The 22,633-nt window shown below is 57.2% G+C and overlaps 1 protein-coding gene across 6 annotated transcripts; it reads left to right on the plus strand.

The window, feature by feature from the left end:
• Positions 1-222: 222 nt before the first annotated feature.
• Positions 223-22,612, plus strand: STARD3 (StAR related lipid transfer domain containing 3). Of its 6 annotated transcripts, XM_059047429.2 has the most exons (17): positions 256-372; positions 1,379-1,545; positions 9,559-9,627; positions 11,620-11,891; positions 14,831-14,908; positions 15,298-15,375; positions 15,499-15,552; positions 15,951-16,068; positions 16,276-16,374; positions 16,575-16,630; positions 16,998-17,090; positions 19,202-19,264; positions 19,431-19,526; positions 19,908-19,987; positions 20,077-20,181; positions 21,316-21,409; positions 21,855-22,612. In XM_059047429.2, the coding sequence occupies exons 2-17, from the start codon at positions 1,497-1,499 to the stop codon at positions 21,957-21,959; spliced, it is 1,509 nt and encodes a 502-aa protein (XP_058903412.1). In that variant the 5' UTR covers positions 256-372; positions 1,379-1,496; the 3' UTR covers positions 21,960-22,612. The 6 variants fall into 6 exon arrangements, with proteins under 6 accessions (XP_058903415.1, XP_058903414.1, XP_058903412.1 ...); XM_059047432.2 differs by lacking the exon at positions 1,379-1,545 and having other exon boundaries at positions 223-372; XM_059047435.2 differs by lacking the exons at positions 256-372; positions 1,379-1,545 and adding an exon at positions 7,679-7,725.
• The last annotated feature ends 21 nt before the right edge of the window (positions 22,613-22,633 follow it).

The following is a 22,633-nucleotide window of genomic DNA, read 5'->3' on the forward strand; positions in this document are numbered from 1 at the left end:
ATTCCTTCAAAGGGCCTGTCCCCCAGCCCCACAGGCCTCCCCTCAGGAAGATCCCCTTTTTTCTCCACAGTGCCAGGCCTATGTGGCACAATAAGGATGATGCCCCTGGGCTTCTTTCCAACTCCCCTACCGTTAGGAAGATCCTTTCAGGCCTAACTTCAGCTGCAACCCCCACTTCCGCCCCTTGGGGGTGGGGCCCGAGGGCTTGGGGGCGGGGCTGAAGTCTTACGTACGTTCGCTCTCGGGGGCGGACTCAGTGGCGGAAGTGGCGCCGCCGGGAGATCCCCTTTCTCTCTGAGACGCTGCTGGGGCCGCGGAGACCGACTGCGGCTGGGGCTAAGAAGAACTGGGGCCGTGGCTGACATGGAGCAGGTGGGTCCGCGAGAGGTCAGAGGGACCGGGTGGTGGTACGAGGGCTACGTCTTGCCAGCAGATCCCGCCTCTCTAGCCGGTGTCCGTTCATAGTTCCGTCCGACCCTTCCCACACCCCCTGCGCCCCAGGTTCCGCCCCCTTCCTCTGCTTGGCCTTGCTCCACCCCGCGCCGGGTTCTAGGGTCTCGGGCACTGAACGTCCGCGACCCCGCCCACTCGAGAGAGCCCGGGATGGGCGTCCGAATCGGCCTCCAAAGCCGACCTCTTCTTTGTGAGCGGAGAAGCGAGTGGGCGGTATCTGGGTATTAAAGGGCAGGAGTTGGATATAGGGAGGGGTCAGGGCCTGAGAATGAGGAGGAATATATCTACAAGTTACTGTAGGTCTGCGTCTCACTGTCATCCGGTCTCCCTCAACTTCCTTTGGAAATGGCAGTGAATGACTTCCTAATTGACATCAGAAGGGCCCTTTAGTATCTTTCTTGAGTCTTCGAGGTGCATACTAACTCGTAATTGAAGTAGTTGATACGTGCCTCTCTCCCCCTTTTTTGGCTTCCTCCGCATCAGCACCCCCTTATTTTCTTCCTACTTCTCTGACTGTAGAAGTACTGTTTCACGTTCTCCTCTCTTGCCCAGTCCAGTCCCTTACTCTGTACACTGAATTTGGGTGGTCTCGTCAACTCTCATGGCTTCAGCTTTACACCACCTAAATACCCGAAACGCGCCCAGATCTATATCTTCAGGGGAGTGCACCTCCCTGGAGCCTCAGGCTTGGCCATCCAGCTACCAGTTGTGCAGCTCCACTCACTTGGTCTGAACTTGAACTGCTGCTCTTTTCCCCTGCAGATTCATTCTTTCTCTACCACCCCATCCCAGCCAGAAACCTGAGAATTATACTTCCTCTTCTTTCTCAATTCCCAAATCTAAGAGGTGACCTGAACATGCTTCACACCTGGTCCTGTGCCTCTAACTCTTTTGTTACCACCCTTGTTGATGTGTTTCTCACCAGGATGACTGCAATGACTTCCCAGCAACTTCCAATCATGGCTGCCTGCAACCCAGCCTCCAAACTGTAACTCTTGTGATCCTTTACTTTTATTTTTTTTAATTAATTAGTCTATTTATTTATGGCTGCGTTGGGTCTTCGTTGCTGCACGCGGGCCTTCTCTAGTTGCGGTGAGTGGAGGCTACTCTTCGATGCGGTATGAGGGCTTCTCATTGCGGTGGCTTCTCTTGTTGCGGAGCACCGGCTCCAGGCGCGCAGGCTCTAGAGCGCGGGCTCAGTAGTTGTGGCGCACGGGCTTAGCTCCTCCGCAGCATGTGGGATCTTCCCGGACGAGGGATCAAACCCGTGTCCCCTGCATTAGCAGGCGAATTCTTTACCACTGCGCCACCAGGAAGTGCCTCTTATGATCCTTTAGAAACACATCTCATAATGTCACTTCCTTGCTTAAAACCCTTTGATGGTTTCCCATTGCCTATGGGAAAGACTGAATCTTTAGCACAATTTACAGAGCTCTCAATGACCTGACCTCTTCCCTACCCTATGTGTACCCTAAGGTCCAATAATATGGCATTGCAGGATGCGCTTGTCCACACCTTTTGTGTCACCATGCCTTTGCATTCACCAGCCCCACTGCCTGAAAGCCCCTTCTCCTCTTCCCTGCTGGGCTACCTTCTGCTTGTCCTTCAGTGCTCTGCTGAGGCAGCATCACCTCTGGATCATCTTCCCCACCACCACCCCCAAGGCTAAATATTGCCCCATCTGAGTCCCTGCAGCACCCGTCCATTAATAGCATGATGACTGACAATACAGACTCCTGAATCAGACTTCCTGCGTTCTGATAATGTTTTGTGATCTTGATGAAGTCACTGCCTCAGTTTCCTCATTTGTCAAATGGAGATAGTAATGTGCCTACCTGACAGTTATTGTGAGTATTAAATGAAATAGTGTATGTTTAGGGCTTAAAACAGTGAGCACATGAGTGCTCAGTAAATAAGTGTTAGCTATTACTGTTTACATAAGAGTAATATAGAACAGTGGGTATAACTTTTAATTTTATAAAGTGCTTGAGGACAGTTGACATGGCTTACTTCTCATTCTGTCCCAGAGCCCCAAAGCCTGACTCTTTGTCAATGAATGTGACTCTTTGTCATTTCTCAATGACTCTTTGTCATTTCTGCTCAAGAAATGAATCTGGAAATGGATAAATGTTACATGGCAAGCATTAATTCTAGAGAAATGTACACAGAGGTCTGGGAACCCAAACAAGAAAAAGGCCAAGGATGGCTTTCCAGAGGAGCTGACAATTAGTGAGGGGCCTTAGAGCGAGAAAATGAGTTTACCAGAAGGAGGTAGAGACCAGGGTGGGCTCAGAGAATGGAGAGCTGGGTCCTCTGAATAGAGAGCTCTTGCAGGGGAGGGGGCTGAGGTGGGCAGGAGGGCAGAGACAGTCTCTGCTGCCAAGGCTGGGGATTCCTTTCCTCACTTGGCCATGAAGAAGTGTCCCCATGAAGAAGTGTCCCCTGTAGGGACCATGCCCTGGGGAGGTCTGGAGGCCTGGTACCCGTGTTTGGGGACAGGTCCCTAGGGTAGGGTCAGCATGCACTCCTGTGGGCTGGGCCTGTGCTTTAAACCTGAATCTGGGCTTTTGTTAGTGCCTGGAACGCCCATCTTCCTTGCCTCCAGCTGGTAGATGTGGAGGCCTGAGTCAAATGGCTTCTCCTCCCTGTGGCTTTCCTGACCTCACCCACTCTAGCCTGGGTCAGATGCTCCCTTCTCTGGGAGCCCACGGTCCTTTGTTCGTTCCTCCCTGAAAGTGCTGATCACAGCATGGCACTGTACATTTATCTGTCAGCCTCCCTCACCAGACCCGGAGCCCCTGAATGTCCCCAGGGACCAGCACAGTGTCTGGCACACCGTACACTCTCAGTTCTCATGCTGCGGTAAACTGAGCTCTCCCACACCTAGACTTGTTTGGAGGAGGGGGGCGTGGGTGAGACCAAAAATCCTGTACGTTTGACAGCTCACACTTATTGCATTGAACGGTAGAGATGGTTGGCGCCATTTTACAGACAAGGAAGCTGAGACTTGGGAGGTGTCTCAGCAGGAACTTAAGGAACCATCTCCTGACTCCAGGTCCACAGCTGTCTCCCAGAAACTGCCTCAGGCTCCCAGCCCTCAAAGGGGCAGCTGCCACATCAGTGGGATAAGGGACAAGGAAGGCATCCCATCCGGCCCGTTATGTGTCCCTCTGAACTTTTCCTGCCTGGGCAGAGGCTGATCCTGGCTTTTGTCTGGTCAGAGCTGGTGCTGGGAGGAGTCTGTTCTGAATCACCCCCACCCCTGCAGAGCCCTTCCCTCAAGTAGGCTGATAGGACTGAGATCGCCCTGGAAGATGACTGGCTCTTTCCAGACTGACCTTGAGAACTTGACCTCATTAGCCCCCATTTTTATCCAACAGCACCAAGGGGTCGAGTGGGGCCTGACTCACCAGCCCTTGAGTAGGCCAGGGGTCAGAGAATCACAGAGCCGGGGGCATCTCCAACATTAACAGGGCCTGGCATGTAGAGGGAACTGGAGGGCTGAGTAGATCTCAGTTTGTTAGGATTTTCCAGTAAACTGTACCGTCAGAGCCTTCTGGGCTGGGGAGGGGTAGGAGTGTACAGTGATGACTATGTTTTCTTGGCTTGACTGTACCCTCTCCACTTCCCCAAAAGGAAGGGAGAAACAGAGCCTGTCTTGGGCTTTGATATCTTATTTGTCACTGCTGCCGTGTCCTCCTCTCCTTAAATTCCTGCTTCTCCAGGGAACTTCCCAAGCCCTCTAGGTGGGACAGAGTAGGTGCCAGTAAGCCAACTGTGTCGAGGCTGATGGCATGGGCCACTGAGCCCTGGACTACAGGAGAGCCTAATGTGTACCCTCCTGGGCGAGCAGCTCTCTGAGTTCAGGGCCCATCCTACCATCTAGCAGTACTGATGGACCCTCAGTTTGGGCAGAGTGCCGTGCTCCACGTGCCCGGCCTAGGGCCCTGCCTCTAACACTGTGGCCCCTAATAGTAGTAATAGCTACTGTTATTTACACACAGGCACATTGCAGGTGTTATTTCTAATCCTTTCAGTAGTTCTGTGAAGTGAGCGCTCTACCATCCCCATTTTACAGGTGAGAGACTCAGTGATTTGGTCAAGGGCACACAGGCTCATAAAGAATGGCCTGGGCTTGGGGAAGCCTGAGGCGGAGGGTGAGGTTTGCCCAGGAGGTGCCTTGTGAACTGGTCTCTGAAGAGTTGGGGTTCCCCCCAGGGGGAGGAGGTCATTCCAAAATGGGGAAACAGAGGGATGGGAGGCACAGAGGGAGACCAGCTGGCCATGGTGTGTCCTGGGAGCAGCCAGTGATCTGGAGAGTATTGGGGGAGGGGTATCAACCCCATGGCAAGAGAAGAGTGCTGGGGACCCTTGCTATCTGAGGGATTTCACTCCTCACCCAGTCTTCTCTCTGTGAGTCGGGGCTCAGGGAAGAGGAGGGGAGCTGCCACCCTGCCTGAGGGTGCCCAGGAAACCAGTCCCTCTTGCCCGTTGGTAGCCGAGGTGCCGGGGCTCTGGGCAGCACGAAACACCAAGAGAGGGTGGAGTCCAGCTCCAGGAGAGGCTGGACAGGTGGGGCCGCTCTTCCAGGGCTGGTGTGCATGTGATGCTGCAGGAGAGGGTGGAAGTAGTCGTTCAGCACACTTCGTGAATATTTACTGTGAGCCTGGTACCGTTCTGGGAACTGGGCACGCAGCAGTGAGCAGAGCGTGGGAGTCCCTGTTCCAGTGGAAGAAGGCAGGCAGGCAACAGCCCAGCAGACATATAATATGTCTGGGGTGATGTGTTCTGTGAAGAAGAATAAAGCAGGATAAGGGGGTGGAGGGTGGGGCTAAGTAGGGTGTTCAGGGAGGGCCTCTCCAAAGGGACCTGAGTGACCAGAATGGAGGGAGGGGACATGACAGAGACCTAGGGGAGGAACAGACAGGACAGCAGGAACAAAGGTCCAGGGGTGGGAACATGCTTGGTGTGTCCAGGGAACAGTGAGGGACTGGTGTGGCTGGAGCAGAGGGTTCCAGGGGAGGAGGCCAGGGGAAGAGGAGGCTTACAGGCCAGGGTGGGGACTTGGGCCTTTACTCTGGGGCAGCTGGAAGCTGTTGGAGGTTTGGGGCGTTGGGAGGTGTGGTCTGATCTTTACTGGGATCCCTCTGACTGCTGCGTTGAGAACAGACTTGGGACGAGGACAAGGAGGCGGTCAGGAAGCTGTAGCAGGTGAGAGATGTGGCTCGGGCAGGGTGATGGTAGTGGCAGCTACTGGCTGGATTTTGAAGGATTTGTTGATCGTTGGGATGTGGAGCGGAGGGCGCTGGGCTCTCCACAGGCCCTGCCTGGGTGGCTGTTAAGCTCTTTGGGGTCTTTTGACACCTCGCTCCCCAGCCAGCACAGGCTCTGGCTGTGCTGGGGGGCTGTAGGCAGGCCTCTCCGAGCTTCATTCAGTCTCCTCATCTCCACAGCTTCTGGTAGCGGGTGCAGTGAGTAAAGGAGAGGATGTCTGCAGGGGGCCAGCGTGGGCCACTGCCAGCCCAGATTTGTTTCTTGTGGATGGTCTGCAGGCCTGTTCGGTCTGCTGTCCTCCGTCCCCGAGCCAGCTTCTGCCCAGGCCGGCCAGCGGCAGGACACAGGCCAAGGCCAACCTCTTCTGCACGCAGAGCCTCTGCCTCCTGCCCCACTGTGGATTCCCCATTAACCTGGGCATTAACAGGGGCTTGATCCAGAGCAACCCCAGCCCTGGCCTGAAGCCATCTCCCAGAGGCAGTCAGAGCTCAAGGCTGTGTTTCCGCCAAAGAAGAGGCAGGGGTGTCATGTTAGCTCACCCTTCCGCAGCGATCACTCTGCGTCAGGGACTGTTCGGGACTATTATGTGTAATAAGTCACTTAATCCTTATAATACCTCCAAGAAGTAGGTACTACTGTTACCCCCATTTTACAGGGAGAAAACTGAGGCACAGAGAGGTTCAGTGACTAGTAAGGTGAGAATCCAGGGTTTGAATCTTCTCCTGGCTTGACATCCAGTCCTTTCTTGGCTTCACCGATTCCTCCTGATTTGTGCTGAGTTAGGGACCCCTCAGGGAAGCCCCCGTGGCTAGTGCCCGCATTTCCTGAGCAATGCAGCGTGGGGGATGTGTTTTGAGCCCGTGTCTCCTGTCCCCTCAGTCTGGGGAGAGGGTTTGGAGGAGCCGCACTGCTCCGAAGTGAGAATCATTTGTGGATATAGATGAGACTTGTCCTCTGGGGTCGCAGAGCACAGCTGTGCGGCTTGGCCCAGCCCTCTGTGGGAAGCTGGGCAGAGGAGAGGGTGAGAGGACGTCAGAGGTGGTGGCCTGGTGGCCGTGGTTGACGTCTATGGCGCGCTTACTCTGTGGTGCCAGCTGCTGTCCTACGCGCTCCCCACGCACCTCTGTCTCCTCGGCTCCGCCAGGTGGCCCAGGCTCAATACAGGTATCCCCCGTTTCCAGGTGCAGCCTTGGAGGCTTGCTGAGTAAGTGAGGTGAGGGAGGGACATTGCTCCCTCCTTTGCAGACTTGCCTTGGCCGGGAAACGCCGCCGGGAGCTGCCGAGAGATGGCTGGAGCTTCTGGCCTGGGCTGGGACTGAGGCCTGGGAAGGGCCCTGTCTGTGCCCCTGCCACCTAAGAACCCTGGAGATTGGACCTTGGGGGAGGCGGGGGTGGGGGGAGCAGGCATCAGTGGGAAGGGATAGTATCAGAGATCAGTCACAGGCCCCCTGCTCCAGAGCCTGTGCCGGGAGCCAGGGCCGCCCCCCACCTCCCGCCCCAGCCCCTCCCTGGGGAGACACATTTGCCTGGAGCTGCAGTAGCTGGGCCCTTAGTGCACAAGATGAGGGAACCTGGGCTGAAGGCTTGGACAGCTTGCCCTGGGTCACCAGGCCGGTGAACTGTGGAGCTCAGATTTGAACTCAGGCCTTTGGGGGTGATTTTACTACTGTAGTCTGTAAGCCCCACCCCCTCCCGCACCCCACTTAATCTCCCTCTCACCTGGACGGCCTTGCCAGCTGCTGGTTCCATTTCCACCCCTACCGACCAAGCACCTGCCATCCTTCTACGAACCCATACATAAATGCCAGCCTGAGGCGGTAGCAATTATTGCTGCCTTTTTTTAATCGTGGTAACGCATGCACAGCGTAACATTTACCGTTTCGGCCATTTTCAAGTGGACAGTCCTATGGCATTAAGTATATTATCGTTCCCTTTATTTAATGCAGCTGAAGAAACCGAGTCTCAGAACGGTTCTCTTTGCCCCGGGTCGCACGGCTGGTAAGGGCAGACTGAGACTTGAGCCCTGGCCGCAGAGTCCTGTTCTCTTTGCACAGTACCAGCTGCCCGCTGCTGTCTGCTGAGTCGGGCCCCACCCAGAGCTCCTGCTGCGTTGGGGCTAGTGTTTCCTGGGGCCAGTAAGAGAAGGCCTGGGAGGGGGTGTGAGGGCCCACCCCTCCCCTTTGCCCGCTGAACTTTCCCTGGGCCCAGAGACCTGCCTTGCCCACTCCTCCCCACCCCTCTTTCCCTTCAGACCGAGGACGATAAAACCTCCAGTTTCCCCTCCCTGCCCGCCGCTCTCCCCAAGCCTCAGCAGCTCAGCTTCCGCAAGCACATCAAGCGTCAAGTCTGCAGGCAGCCCAGGCGGACCGCTTCACGCCGCACGTGCTGCTTCATTCCTGAGCGAGGCGCTTGGGAAGGGCCGGTGACAGCAGGTGGTGGGCTTGGCAGGGGCGCTGCTCCCAGGGGGCTGGGTGGCCTCCAGCCTCCTGATACTTCTTCCTGCTCCCTGCCCCCGCCGTCAGGAGGGTGGGGGCGGCGGGCGGAGGCCAGGCCGAGCTGCTCTGCCGGCAGCCGCCACCTTCCATCCTCCAGGGTCAGGGCAGTTCCAGGCCAAGGTGGCTTTCACCTCTTAGACTGACAGGTGGCGGAGGGAGCTCAGAAGCCTTTTGAAGTCATCTGAATGAGTTATTTTCAAACCACGCCCAAGGGGGCGCCTCAGGGGTGACCGTGGATGGAGTCTGAGGAAAGGCTGACCCGTGTGGCCGCGATGTGGCCGTGTCTTGTGTCAGGACCCATACAGTCCTGCTTTTATCTGTTTTCTATATTGAGGTTCTCTTTTTTGGCTGCGCCCAGGGATTGAACCCAGGCGCTCGGCAGTGAAAGCACAGAGTCCTAACCACTGGACCACCAGGGAATTCCCGTATATTGAGATTCTAAGTAAGGTTTTCTTGTTGCTGTTTCGTTTTAAGTTAAACCATGGACCCTTTTCCCACACAGAGAAATGGAGGTTTGCTAAGAAGGACTTGCCCAAAGTTATTCAGGGTTAGTGGCTGCCCTCAAACTGGGGCTCAGGTCTTAACTCCCGACCAGTGCCCATTCTACTCTACCAGCTCTTGCTTATTTGGACCCGGAGTTTCTTTCCTGGGGAAGGGTAACGTAGAACCCTTCTCTCTCTGCCTCTTGGCCAGCCGCCCCCACCCCTGCTTCAGAGCTCCCGGGGTCGGCTCCCTCGCATCCCTGCGTCCGCAGCTCGCCCGGGCTCCCCCAACACCTCTGCTCTCAGCCCCCATCCGTCTCTCGCTTCCACAGGGATATCCGGGTGTGTGAGTGTCAGTGCTGTTGCCGCCCAAGTCCTGTCCCCATAGAGGGAGGGGGAAAGCCAGGGGGAAAGCCAGACAGACCTGGGAGCAGACTGGGATTGGGGAAGTCACAGCACCCTGCCATGAGATAGGGAAGAGGGCAAGGGGGAAGGCAGGTAGAAAAGAGGAGAGAGAGAGAGAAACATGAGAGAGACTGATCCGATGGGGGTGCAGAGAGACCCACAGATGGGAGAGAGAGGGAGAGGAAGACCCAGAGAGGGGGCGAAATAAAGATGGACGTGGGAGAGGGTACAGAGACACTTCTAAAGAAAGGTAGAGAGGTAGCTTACGAGAGAGACAGAAAGGGGGAGGCGAGATGGAGACAGGTCTGGCAGGAGACAAGAGGGCTATTAGAGACAAGCAAATGTCACCCGCCCTGGGGCTGCGGCCCTGTCTCGGTGAGGGATGCGCTGAGTGTGCAGTCTGGCACCAGATCCATCTGATGGACGTTGGGGGGTCCCATTGCCTGCAGCCTGTCACATCCCCTCCTCTGACTGCCGCCTTCCAGAGCTGGGCCCAGCCTTCCTTCAATACCCTCCAGGTGAGCTTGTCACGGGGATCCCAAGAGTGTGGTAGTGGGGGGATGGCCTTGGGCTGGTGCCTCTGCTGAGAACAGTCAGCTCTGTGTCCGCTGGCACAGAGGCAGAGGGTTGGGTGATCCGGCTTGCTCAGAACCCCCTGCTGGCCACATACGGGGGGGCTTGTTTTGGACTTAGTAGATGAAGTGGGACGTGGAGGGTAGCAGACATAGCAAAGGTATGAAGGAGACGGCGAATCTGGAGGGGAGACTGGTTAGATCTTGCCTTCCCAGGATCAAGCACAAAGATCTAGGGCTCCCCTTCCACTGGCCCCCAAACCTGCCCCCTCGTGCTGGTGTGTGAGAATACTCAGGGAGACCCTTGATGGGGTCCCAGAAACTCAGGCCCCACTACACTGCATCAGCTCTTCTCTGGCTCTAGACTAAACCTTTCCTTTCCCCGCGCAGGGGACAGGGCCTCTGAGGGCCCCCGCCAGCAAATGGGTAGAGCAGAGACCTTAGGCCTGGGGCCCGCATGGCAGGGAGGGAGTGCTCCAGGGCCGCTTCTGTCTCTGGGGTTCATGAGGATTTCAGCCTCATGATTGCACAGGCAGGTAAGGGATGGGTAAGTCCATTCACCCTTTCAGAGCCTTGGCTGTCTTATCTGAAGAATAGGAGGAACCATCCTGCCCTGTGTGGGCATGAAACACGACCATGGGCGCAGTGTTCTGTGGGCACTGGAGCTCTGCGCGAGCCTTGGGTAGTGGCTGGGTTTGCCCTGGTCCTCTCGACCATGTAGCATGGAGCTGAGGGCCAGGAGACCCTCTGGGTCATCCATTTATTCAACAGTCAATTATTGAGCACCTGTTAAGTGCCAGCATTGTGCTAGGTCCTAGGAGACAGCAGGGACCAAGTCAGATAAAGGCCTGCACCGTGGAGTTTGCAGAACAGTCAGTAAGATGGTTTCAGGTGGTGAGAGTTCACTGAAGAAGGTAAAGCCCTGTACATTAACTGGGACTGGGGACAGGAGGGTGGGAGGCTCTGAGGAGAGGGCTTTGGAGCTGCCCATTGAAAGGACTGGGGAGAACATTCCACCCAGCCCGAAGAGCTGGGTCTAAGGCCCCCGAGGCAGGACCGGGCTGCCACGTGTAGGGACCTAGAAGGCCCGGGTGGCCGTCGTGGTGCGACGGGGCCCGTGGCTTGTGAGAGGAGCCAGGCAGAGCCATGTCCTGCGAGGGCATCGCGAGGAGGGAGCTGTTATCCTCAGACCAGGGGGCGCCCTTGAAGGGCTGTAAGTGGGGAATGGCAGGATCTGATTCATGTTCTGAAAAGCTTTCTCCGGCTGGCTGTCATGTGGAGAAGTGGTTGCTGCCCGGGGAGAGGAAGCCTGGAGACGCGCCCATTAGGAGCAAGTTGGAGCACTGGGAGAGAGCCGTGCTGGGTAGCCCTGAGGTGGCAGTGGTGGGGACATAGCTGGAGATGAAGATGTCATGCCACCATCCCGCCCCCAGCACAGAGCACTCTGCTCTAGGAAGTCCCTCCCAGTCGCCATGGATTAGGGGGTGGGAGGGTAGGGCTGGCTGCTGGGAGGGAATGTGGCTTTGTGCTTGGAAAACAAAGAACAGAGCTTGGGACTGACTTCTCCTGGGGGTGGGGGCAGGCCCAGAGGCTGAACCGCAGGGCAGCGCTTGGCAGGAGCAGGCTGTGCCCCCGGACATCGGGGAGGATCCCAGAGGCCTCCAGGGGTGACCGTGGGGCTGCAAGACCTTGCCGGGGATGTAGAAGCGGGACCGAGTGAGAGGGTTGCTCAGACCCCTCCCGCCTGAAAGTCAGGCCCCAGTGGGAAATTAGGCAGAGGGGGCCCTGGGCCACCGGGTTCGGCTGGGGCTGAGGGGCAGATGTGTTTGGGAGCAAACGGGGTCCCCGGGGGCTGCGTGGGAAGGGACGAGGGAGGTGACCGGGCCCTCCAGGACCCTGACATGCAGGACCTGAGCCAGCCGCCCCGTCTTCCCGCAGCCGTGCCGCTGAGGCCCGGCCCTCTCCGCCTGGAGGTGGGGGCCGCCAGGATGAGCAAGCTGTCCAGGGAGCCGGCCCGCGACCTGGAGCGCAGCCTGCCAGCCGTGGCCTCCCTCGGCGCCTCGCTGTCCCACAGCCAGAGCCTCTCCTCGCGTCTCCTCCCGCCGCCTCGCGAGAAGCGCCGGGCCATCTCCGACGTCCGCCGCACCTTCTGCCTCTTTGTCACCTTCGACCTGCTTTTCATCTCCCTGCTCTGGATCATTGAGCTGAACGTGAGTGGGGCCAAGGCTGGAGGCACAAGCCGCACTGTGGGGGTTGCCTGGGCCTCAGTTACTCCATCTGCCGTATGGGAGGGTTGCCTCTGGCGGGGGCGGGGTGGGGGACTGTTGATTTCCGGGTAAGAGGAAGAATGAGATGATAAGAATAGCTGTTCTCATCTTCCAGAGAAAGAAACTCAGAGAGGCTGAGTCGTTTATCTGAAGTCTCTCAGCAAGTATGTGAAGGCGGCAGGGTTTGAACCCAGACTCTCTGGCTCCAGAGCTCGCACTCTTGACCTCTGCGCCATACTGCCCCCTAGTGGACACTCTTGAGAAAGGAGGAGGAAGCCCAGAGGACTCTGGTTGAACTATTGAAACCTTTGTCTTCTTTCTGCTCTACGTTACTCTGTGGCTCAATTCATTCATTCATTCATTCATTCAACAAACATTTTTGAGCCCCTGCTGTGTCCCACAGACTGTGCTAAAAGCAGAGGATAGAGTGGGGAGCAACCAGTAAAAACTCCCAGTTCCCAGTGGTGCCCAGCTCTCCTTCCCCACTTGGGGCATTCTTCCACTGCCCCCCAGTTTGGCCTCTTGGGTTTGGTGAGATGCCACCTAGCAGTCTGGAGGTGGAGCTGCCTGTCGGGGCAGGGTCTACCCCCTTCTCCCCCTGTGCAGTGCTTGGCCAGCTGGTGGTGGGGCCTAATCCCCGGGTGCTAACGGGGCAGAGCAAGACCTGACACAGAGGCAGGAGCCGTGGAACAGGGCATCCCAGGCTTGGTCCCGTGCCAGCTTCTCCTCTGTAGTAACTGTGTGACCTCAGCAAGGGACTCAGCCTCTTTGAGACCCCCTGTTCTCCTTGTACAAAGTGGGTCAGAGTTCTGGATGACAGGCGCCCTTCCTCCAGATCGCAAGCTCAGGTGTCAGGAGAATGACTGGTGCTAGAAATGAATTTGGAGAAGGGGCTGGCTTAGGGGTGAAGAGGGTAAGTTTGATTCCAGGCGTGTTGAGCTGGAAAGCAAGGCAGGGCTCTGAGGGTGACTGTCCTTGGTGCACAGGGATGAGCTGGCACCTTCAGCAAGAAGGAGCCACAGCCACAGGGCCTTCGGGACCATCTTACCGATGAGAGAGCTGAGGCCCAGCAAGGTTCGGGGCCACTTGAAGAGCTTCTGAGGTCTTAGACATTCTTGCTTTTTAAGGTCCCGTGCAGCATCTCAGAGCAGGCACTAAAATTCACCCACATCCTTCATTCAGTATATGTATTTTTCTTGACAGAAAAGAGCTGAAAAATTTTTTTGATAATTTTACTTTTGAAACTCCCTGGCTATATTGGCTGTAATAGCTTAGTAGTCATCATGCAGACTTGAGAATTCTTGTAAAGTACGAAAATCTAACCTCCAGATTGTTTTCAAATGTGATGAAAAATTTCAGAGTGCTGGATTTAATAGTTCATAGAATCAACATACTGTTTCACTTGGTAGATGCTTAATTGAAATGTTATTAATTTTCAGTTTTGTCATCTTATTTTCATATTTTGGAGCATATATATTTTAAATTTTCTAACAGACTGTGTGTTGCCCAGTGGATGCAACGACCCTGGCCGGGTTATAAGACCTGTGCCAAGGTCTCATAGCCCATGGCAAAGCAGGGGCTGGAACTCCACTGTCCTGAGTCCTCACGCAGTGGGCAGGCGGTTACCCAGGCAGAGGGAGAGTTCTTTGTAAAGAGAAAAATGGTGGAAGACAGAGCTTGAGGGACAGGGGCTGTTAGGGGTGGGAGGGGCCGTGGAGCCCAAGAGGGAGCTCCAGGAGTAAGAGGAGGAAGAGGCGGACCGAGCTGGGGCGGGGTGGGGTGTCAGGCCAGGGGCAGCAAGGCGTCAGACTCCACAGGGCTCAGAGTGGTCTTGAGGTTGAGGCATTCAGTGGGGATGTGCCAGGGGCTCGAAGTTCAGCGAGGGGCTGTCCAGATTGCTGGCTCCTGCCCCAAGCGTCAATCACCTGGGAGTTTTATAACCATTCTGGATGCTCAGCTCAGCCTGAGATTCAGACCCAGTGTCTGAACATCTGTATCTTTAACAAGCCCCCCAAGCCCCACTGCCCCAATTCACATCATCTGCCGGAGATCAGAAGCCCCGGGCTAGGTGTGCAGGGTCTTCCCCTTCAGGGCTCCCAGGCCCCATTCCTGAGAGTCCCCTTGAGCCCCTCTTCTCCTGGGGCTGGTGCCCCACCTGCAGAGGCGTAAGCCTGCCACCCCATTCCTTCTGAAGCCTCAGGCTGCTCTAGCTCTCGGTGTCCATCCAGACCCCTCACTCCCCAGCCAGGGTCTCAGGGGTCCCGTTGAAAATGTGTGGGTGGCGAGGGCAGGGGCAGGGGCAGGGACCAGTCTGCTCACTCTGAATGCCATCCTCTCTAGCAGCATGATGGATTTTGCCCATTAAGCACAAACCTAATCAATTGATTTGCCACCTGGGGCTCCGTCTGACACCACTGCCCACCCCTGGCCCCCAGCACCCCAGATGGATGCTTGGCTGGGAAGATAGAGCAGCGCAGTGGTGGGAGGGAGATGAAATTATGTGAGAGGCATGCTCCCAGCACCCTGTGTGCCAGCCCTAGCTACCTGCATAGGGCTCATCGCCTCTCCTGCACAGCCCCAAGGCCCTCCAGGCCTGCCTCTTCCTGGGCAGTGTGCCCGCGAGTGTCTGAGGCTCAGCTTAGCCCCGCCTGTCTGGGCTGCCTGGATGCTTAGAGAAACAGTCATAGTGCTGGGGTCTCAGGTCCCTGGCTGAGCTCCCCTGCTGCCTCGGGGGCTTCTTGGGTGGTAGCTGAGCACTTACAGCCTCTCCTCCCGGTTCTCCCTTCTCCCTCCCACCCCGCCCCCTCCCCCTCTGGGAGAACAAGGGGCAGCCCTGGGGACTTGGTTCTGCTTGCAGAGCAATCCACATCTCTCTCTTCCAGACCAACACAGGCATCCAGAAGAACCTGGAGCAGGAGATCGTCCACTACAGCTTTAAAACTTCCTTCTTTGACATCTTTGTGAGTGGCCTTGGAGATCCTGGGGACACAGAGAGCATAGGAGCGTGACTCTTTTGCTGGATTCTCTTCTTCTCGCAACACGCATCCTAATCTGATCAGGGAGACTTGCTCCTATCTTCAGGGAACCCTCAGTATTCTAACGGGTTCCTAAATGAGGCCCCACCTTCAGAGAGCCCCAAGTGGGAGGGGAAGACAAGAGACCCCTATCCAAGAAGGTCACATCCAGATCATCCCCAAAGAAACGCTGACTTGGCCTTGGCCATTCTCTCCTGGGGTGTGTACACCATGTGGAGGGAACCTCAGGGAGCAGGACTGGAGGGGGAGGCCAGCCTTCAGCAGGGGTCGGGCCATTGGCTTGCCCGTGATGGTTCCCCGGCCCCCCACACCAGGTCCTGGCCTTCTTCCGCTTCTCCGGACTGCTCCTGGGCTATGCTGTGCTGCGGCTCCGGCACTGGTGGGTGATTGCGGTAAGATGCCACTTTCCTGGCAGCTCTCAGGCCCTGGCGGGGCTGGCGCGAGAGATGGGATGGACGAGGACTCACTCCCCAGCCTCTGTGTTCGCTCTCTTCCTCCTTCCCTCCCCTGGGCAGGTCACCACGCTGGTGTCCAGTGCATTCCTCATTGTCAAGGTCATCCTCTCTGAGGTCAGTGGCTCAGGGTCTGGCTGGTCTGGTGGGCATCTGGCCTGAGGGATGGGCTTCTCCCAAGAAGGGACCGCTCCTCTGATTTGGGGTATCTGACCCTGTTGTCAGGGTTGGGGTGAGGGAGAATCCTGTCCTTTGAGATTTCTAAGGGATCATCTTCATTGGCTTTCCCCACTTGCCCTGCTGCAACCCCAAGGACGGAAAGTTCCTCCTCCAGCCTAACCTTAGTTTATCCTGCTGCAGAACTCATTAATCCATCCATCTCACAGGCGTGTGCCACGGAGGGTCCCCACAGCTGGTACCAGGAGTGGGGTGTAGGCCAGAGTTGGTAGCCCCAGGGTGAGGCTCTGGGTTTGAGGTGACCCCCTGCCGTGGAGCTCAGCCCCCTCCCTCCACAGCTGCTCAGCAAAGGGGCCTTCGGCTACTTGCTCCCTATCGTTTCCTTCGTCCTCGCCTGGTTGGAGACCTGGTTCCTTGACTTCAAAGTCCTACCCCAGGAGGCTGAGGAGGAGCGATGTGAGTGCTGGGGGCTGAGGGGGTGCAGTGAGTGAGGGTCACCCCCACCCAGGAGAGGAGAGTTTCGGGCATGAGAGCCAGTTCTGAGCTCTCTTGCCAGCTCTGTCTCTAGGAGCCTTAGGGTGAGCCTGGGCCGGGGGACCCCAGGCTGCTGGGGCATGACTGTCCTTGGTCTGGGGCGATGGCTGCCCACGTCTGCTCCCCCAGGGTATCTTGCTGCCCAGGCTGCTGTCGCCCGAGGACCCTTGCTCTTCTCCAGCGCCCTGTCCGAGGGCCAGTTCTATTCACCCCCAGAATCCTTTGCAGGTGCGGGCTGGTGGGTGGGAGAACTGCCTTCGGGGAGGGGCGTTGGCTGGGTCTGTTCTTTCTGTTTGTGTCAGCTCCCCGGGGAAAGCGAGCAGCCCTCTGCCACACCCGCTTTCATACCCCTACACCATTGCACTTGTACCCCGACCTCCCCCCGCTCTCTCCACCTCTTCCCATTGTCCTCTGCTTGTTTTCTGCAGGGTCTGACAGTGAATCAGATGAAGAAGTTGTTGGGAAGAAAGGCTTCTCTGCCCAGGTATCTGGCTGCCTACCCCGCCCCGGGTGGGCACCCCGGAGGAGGGGCCAGTGCTGCACTTAGCCGGGTGGGCAGGGGCTTCCCAGGGGAGGGTAGACCTTAGGCAGCCTGAATGCCAGTCCGTGTCCATCTGGGTGTCTGCCCCACTGTCGGTCAGGCCCACTGGTCTGTTTCCTGCCTGGGGCCTGAGGGTAGCAACCGCAGCCACGGCACCTGGTCCCAGGAAGCTCGCAGGGCCCGGGAGACCAGCCCAGACCCGGCATCTGGACATCTGGCTGAGTCAGGCTTCCCACCCAGCCCGGTGCAGAAAGAGCAGGTGGGGTGCAGACCCCAGGCTGACCCCTTCCTGACTCCCATCCTTGGCCAGGAACGGGAGTACATCCTCCAGGGGAAGGAGGCTATGGCAGTGGTGGACCAGATCTTGGCCCAGGAGGAGAACTGGAAGTTTGAGAAGAATAATGTAAGAAACCTGTCTCCCACCTGATGCTGAGAGCTTTCCTGTGGGGAGTTTTCCCTCCCTTTTCTTTTTTTTTTTTTTTTTTTTTAAATTTATTTTATTTTTGGCTGTGTTGGGTCTTCATTGCTGCGCGTGGGCTTTCCTCTAGTTGCGGCGAGCGGGGGCTACTCTTTGTTGCGGTGCATGGGCTTCTCATTGCAGTGGCTTCTCTTGTTGCAGAGCACAGGCTATAGGCGCACGGGCTTCAGTAGTTGTGGCACTCGGGCTCAGTAGTCGTGGCTTGCGGGCTCTATAGCACAGGCTCAGTAGTTGTGGTGCACGGGCTTAGCTGCTCCGTGGCATGTGGGATCTTCCCAGACCAGGGCTCGAACCCGTGTCCCCTGCATTGGCAGGCAGATTCTTAACCACTGTGCCACCAGGGAGGCCCCTTCCCTCCCTTTTCTGAGGCCTGAGAAATAAGCCCAAAGATTGCATGTGTTGGAACCATATTCCTAACCCCAGGAGAGGGGGCTGAGCCCTGGGGTCAACCACTTGGTTGGGCTGCATTGGACATTTCCACCGCCCCTCCCCCTGCTTCCCCTCCCCCACCCCCACCCCCACCCCCACCCCCTGCTGCTCTGCTCCCTCGGCTCCAGCTTTGAAGGGGAAGCCAGGCTTCGGCCCTGTGTCTGGTGTTTTGTTTCATGGTCAAAACAGTATTATCTAAAAAGATGGCAGAGAGCTTGGAAAACGGGGAAAACATCCTCATCCCTTTCTCTGGCCAGTTCCTCTGGCAGCCCTTGTCGGCCTGGAGACACGGTCCTTCGTGCTTGCAGTCGCAGCTGTGCTCCTGCCTTTAAACTTGATATCAAAAGCCTTTCTCTCCTCATTGCAGAACATTTGTCGGAACCACTGTTGTTTTTTTTTAATTGAAGTGTAGTTGATTTACAGTGTTGTGTTAATATCTGCTGTACAGCAAGGTGACTCAGTTATACACGTATGCACATTCTTTTTTTATTTTCTTTTCCATTATGGTTTATCTCAGGATATTGAAGATAGCTCTCTGCGCTATACATTAGGACCTTGGTGTTTATCCATTCTAAATGTGATAGTTTGCATCTACCAACTGCAAACTCCCCGTCCATCCCTCTCCCTCCCCCTACCCCCCTTGGCAACCACAAGTCTGTTCTCTGTGTCTATGAGTCTGTTTCTGTTTTGTAGATAGGTGCATCTGTGCCATATTTTAGATCCCACATATAAGCGATATCATATGGTAGTTGTCTTTCTCTTTCTGACTTACTTCACTTATATGATAATCTATAGTTGCATCCATGTCACTGCAAATGGCATTATTTTGTTCTTTTTTATGGCCAAGTAGTATTCCATTGTATATATGTACCACATCTTCTTTATCCATTCATCTGTTGATGGACACTTAGGTTGTTTCCATGTCTTGACTATTGTGAACAGTGCTGCTATGAACATAGGGGTGGCATGTATCTTTTTGAATTATAGTTTTGTCCAGGTATATTCCCAGGAGTGGGATTGCTGGATCATATGGTAATTCTAATTTTAGTTTTCTGAGGAATCTCTGTACTGTTTTCCATAGTGGCTGCACCAACTTACATTCCCACCAACAGCGAAGGAGGCAAGGAGGCAGAACCACTTTTTTATTTTTTGGCTGTGTTGGGTCTTTGTAGATAGCTTCGCGCAGGCTCTCTAGTTGCGGCGAGCGGGGGCTACTCCTCGTTGCAGTGCATGGGCTTCTCATTGCGGTGGTTTCTCTTGTTGTGGAGCATGGGCCCTAGGCATGTGGGCACGTGGGCTTCAGTAGTTGTGACATGTGGGCTCAGTAGTTGTGGCTCGCAGGCTTAGTGGCTCTGCAGCATGTGGGATCTTCCCGGACTAGGGATCAAACCCCTGTCCCCTGCATTGGCAGGCGGATTCTTAACCACTGTGCCACCAGGGAGGTCCCAGATCCGCTGTTCTTTAATGGCTGCTCAGAAATCCCGAAACTCCTGGAGTTTTCTACCCTGAGCTGTTAAAAACCTGCCCTACCTGTCACCCATTCCTGCCCCCCAGGCTCCCCTCTGCCCTCTGCTCACCTCCCAGCCACCCTTCTGTCCCTGCCACAGGAATATGGGGATACTGTGTACACCATCGAGGTTCCCTTTCATGGCAAGACCTTCATCCTGAAGGTGAGTGAGGGAAGAGGTGTTCTGGAGCCTCCTGCTCTGCCTGGGACTCCAGGAAAGAGCCCAGGGGTAGGGTGACTGTCTGGCAGGTTTCTCCCAACCAGGAGGGAAGGGCTGGTGTGCCCGAGTACATCTGGCACCACCCAGCCCTCTGCCCGCCCTGCTCCAGACCTTCCTGCCCTGCCCCGCGGAGCTGGTGTACCAGGAGGTGATCCTGCAGCCTGAGAGGATGGTGCTGTGGAACAAGACGGTGACAGCCTGCCAGGTGAGCCGAGCCAGGGGGCCAGGCCTGGGCACCCCTCAGGGCAGAGGCAGAGCGACATAGCAGGTGAGGGCGCAGTTGTACCCCAGCATGACCAGTGACCCCCAGGGGACCCAGGTCACGTCATTGGACTGCTCTGTGCCTCAGCTCCCCCATCTGTAAAATGGGGATGGTGGTACTAGTGCCTCCTGGAGAGGGTGGGGAAAATGGAAAGAGGAAATGCTCAGAGTGCCTGCCTCAGCCAGTGCCCATGAATGGGAATGGCTCTTAATTAAGGGACCTGAGCGGAAAGCAGGCTGGCCTGGGGCTTTCCTGAGATGCTGGAACCCTTCCCTGGGGTTTTCCTGGGGTGGATACGCCTCACACCTGCCCTGACGCCCGCAGATCCTGCAGCGAGTAGAAGACAACACTCTCATCTCCTACGATGTGTCTTCAGGGGCCGCGGGCGGTGTGGTCTCCCCCAGGTAAGTGCCCCCCAGGCTCCCTCCTCTCAGCCAGGCCGCCTGTCCTTGGACCTTCTCGGCACCCTCTGACCTAACCCTACCCCCTCCAGGGACTTCGTGAACGTCCGACGCATTGAGCGGCGCAGAGACCGATACCTGTCATCGGGCATCGCCACCACCCACTGCGCCAAGCCCCCGACACACAAATATGTCAGGTGAGCTGAGCCTTGCCTGGGGTGGTCCGCGCCGGCCCCTCCCGTGGTAGCTGTGGGGACAGGGCAGGGTCGGTGTGTACAGCTGGGCACTTTCTCCTGCCGAGGCTGCCTTCCTGTCCGCAGTCCCACTGCCCCTAATCCTGCTTATTTGCTGGAGGCTGGACCCACCACCAGGCTGGAGGGCAGCTCCAGGATAGAGCGTGAATGGGGATGAATAGGGACCAGCCCGGGCAAGGGGGCTGGGAGCCGTGAGGTTGCACTGGTCTGGGGGACCTGAGCAGGAGGCTCCGTGTTCTGAGCCATCAACTTCCCGCCTGAGGAGACTCGGGTCCCTTTCATCCCCTTCTGCCTGTCCCGCGGCCTTGCCTTCCTCCCGCAGCACTTGGAAGTACCTGCAAAGGAAGAGGCCTTAGTTTTCCTGCTGCCTGTTCCAGGGCCTCCTTCAATTCCCCTGCTGTCTAATCCTAGTCCTGCAGGTGACCTCCTCCCAGATACCCCACTCTTCCCCTTCTGTCCTGGGGTTCCTCAGAGAGCACTGTTCTTTGAGTGTCAGCTTGGGGCTCTGGCCTCGCCACCACCGCAGACTTGCCGGGTGATGGGCAAGCTCATTTCCCCTCTGGGTGCCCGCTTCCTTATCTATGGAGTCAGGGGAGCTGTAGGCGAATTAAATGGAGATGGGATGTGCACCATACAGCTCAGGCCTGACGCCTCCTGAGAAGGCGCCCCCTCCTGGAGCCCAGTGGCACTGCACCGCTCCCAGAGCTGGGCCCTGGTGAGAAGTGCCCACCCAGCCCACCCCCTCAGGACTAGAGCGGACCTAGAATCCCTGGACCAACTAGATGAGGGCTGGGAAGGTGGTGAGCTGGGGCTTCCCTGCCACTGGGGGTGTGCAAACATGGGCAGGCGGTTGTAGGAGGATTCGAGTGTCACATGGCAGGTGGGGGTGGAGGGCTTTATGCTGTGACCTCTGGGACACCCGTCCTGGGCCCTGCTCAGGCAGCGAGGGGGTTGCTGGACCAGCAGCTCCCTTCCCTCTCCCACCCCAGTCCAGGGTGGGCCAAGAATGGGGCGGGGTGGGGGGGGTCAGGGGTTCTGCCTGGCTCCAAGGTCCCCCACTGGTACCTCTCTCCTCAGGGGAGAGAATGGTCCTGGGGGCTTCATCGTGCTCAAGTCAGCCAGTAACCCTGGAGTCTGCACCTTCATCTGGATCCTTAATGCAGATCTCAAGGTGGGCATGCGGGGGCTGCGAGGCAGGCGCTGTGGAGTGGAGGGGACTCTGCTGCGTGACCTTGGGCACTCCCTGCTCTGCTCAGAGCCTCCCCTACTGCCGCCTCCTTTCTTACTCTAAAACTGGGGGCAGGGTCCAGACGGTCTTCTCCCCCTGAGTTGCCGGAGGGCCTGTGCCTCCCCTTTTTACCTCTGACTCCCGAGGCCCCCAGGAAGGGCGGCTGGCTGCCAGCCCCGCCCCTCCCAGGTCTGTCTGTGTGACTCACGCCAAGCCCCGGGCACAGCACGGCATGTTCTTCCTGCCAGGGGGGAGGGGGGAGGGCAGCCTAGGCTGCATTCCAGAGCTGCACCTGTGTTCTGGCCCAGAGCAGCCCCTGCTGGTGCCAGTTGTTGAGGGGGAGCCCCTGCCCAGGGCAAGCCTTCCTGGAACTTCTCGCCTCCCCCAGGGCCGCCTGCCCCGGTACCTCATCCACCAGAGCCTCGCAGCCACCATGTTTGAATTTGCCTTTCATCTGCGGCAGCGCATCGGAGAGCTGGGTGCACGGGCATGAGCTTGCCCCCTCCCCACCCTGCGGGCCAGGGTCCTGTCGCCACGGCCTCCAGAGCCAGAGGAGGGGTCGTTGGGCTTCCCGCTGCCCAAGAGGACCTGGCCTCAAACAGTGGGGAGGAAGGAGCTTCCTCCCACAGCAGCCCCTCGGCCCCAAGCTGCCACCCTCCACGCGCTTCACTGTGCCTGAGGGGAGCCCTGGCCGTGGGCAGGTCGAGAGCTCAAGCGTCTGTCTGTGCCGCTGAGGCCAGTGGGGTCCATCCTGCCGACGTTTACATGGCGTCCCTGCCTCCTGGAAGAGGAGATCCGCTGTCCCCACCTGGCCAGGCCGGGGTCTGGAATGGGAACCTCGGACTTGGTGGGGGAGGACCCTGGGCAGGACAGAAGTCAGGGCAGCCTTGTCACCAGTGTGAAGGTGCAGGAGCCCCTTCCTCCACCTGCCCTCTTATCACGGTGTTTTAGGATTATTTAAAGGGTCTGGGACCTTTTTCCACTTGCACTTGTGGGAGTGTAGGTGGCAGGTGGGAGTGGTGGGTGCTGGCAGGGAGCCTGCCTCTCCCAGGTTCTCTCCAGGTTGCCTCCCCGCCGCCCAGGGCCTCCTTGGGGACCTCTGTAATTTGAGCCAATTAAAAACATGAACTCAAAAAAAAAAAAAAAGCTGTCCTTCCAGCCTGGCCT

Source organism: Kogia breviceps, chromosome 19 (genome assembly GCF_026419965.1).
Source record: "Kogia breviceps isolate mKogBre1 chromosome 19, mKogBre1 haplotype 1, whole genome shotgun sequence".
In the NCBI taxonomy this organism is placed as follows: domain Eukaryota; kingdom Metazoa; phylum Chordata; class Mammalia; order Artiodactyla; family Physeteridae; genus Kogia; species Kogia breviceps.

Coding starts and splice junctions, on each gene's coding strand:
- STARD3 (XM_059047429.2), top strand. CDS start 1,497: ATGGCTGCGTTGGGTCTTCGTTGCTGCACGCGGGCCTTCTCTAGTTGC. Junction 19,265..19,430: donor GCAAGACCTTCATCCTGAAG/GTGAGTGAGGGA, acceptor GCCCTGCTCCAG/ACCTTCCTGCCCTGCCCCGC. Junction 21,410..21,854: donor TCCTTAATGCAGATCTCAAG/GTGGGCATGCGG, acceptor CGCCTCCCCCAG/GGCCGCCTGCCCCGGTACCT.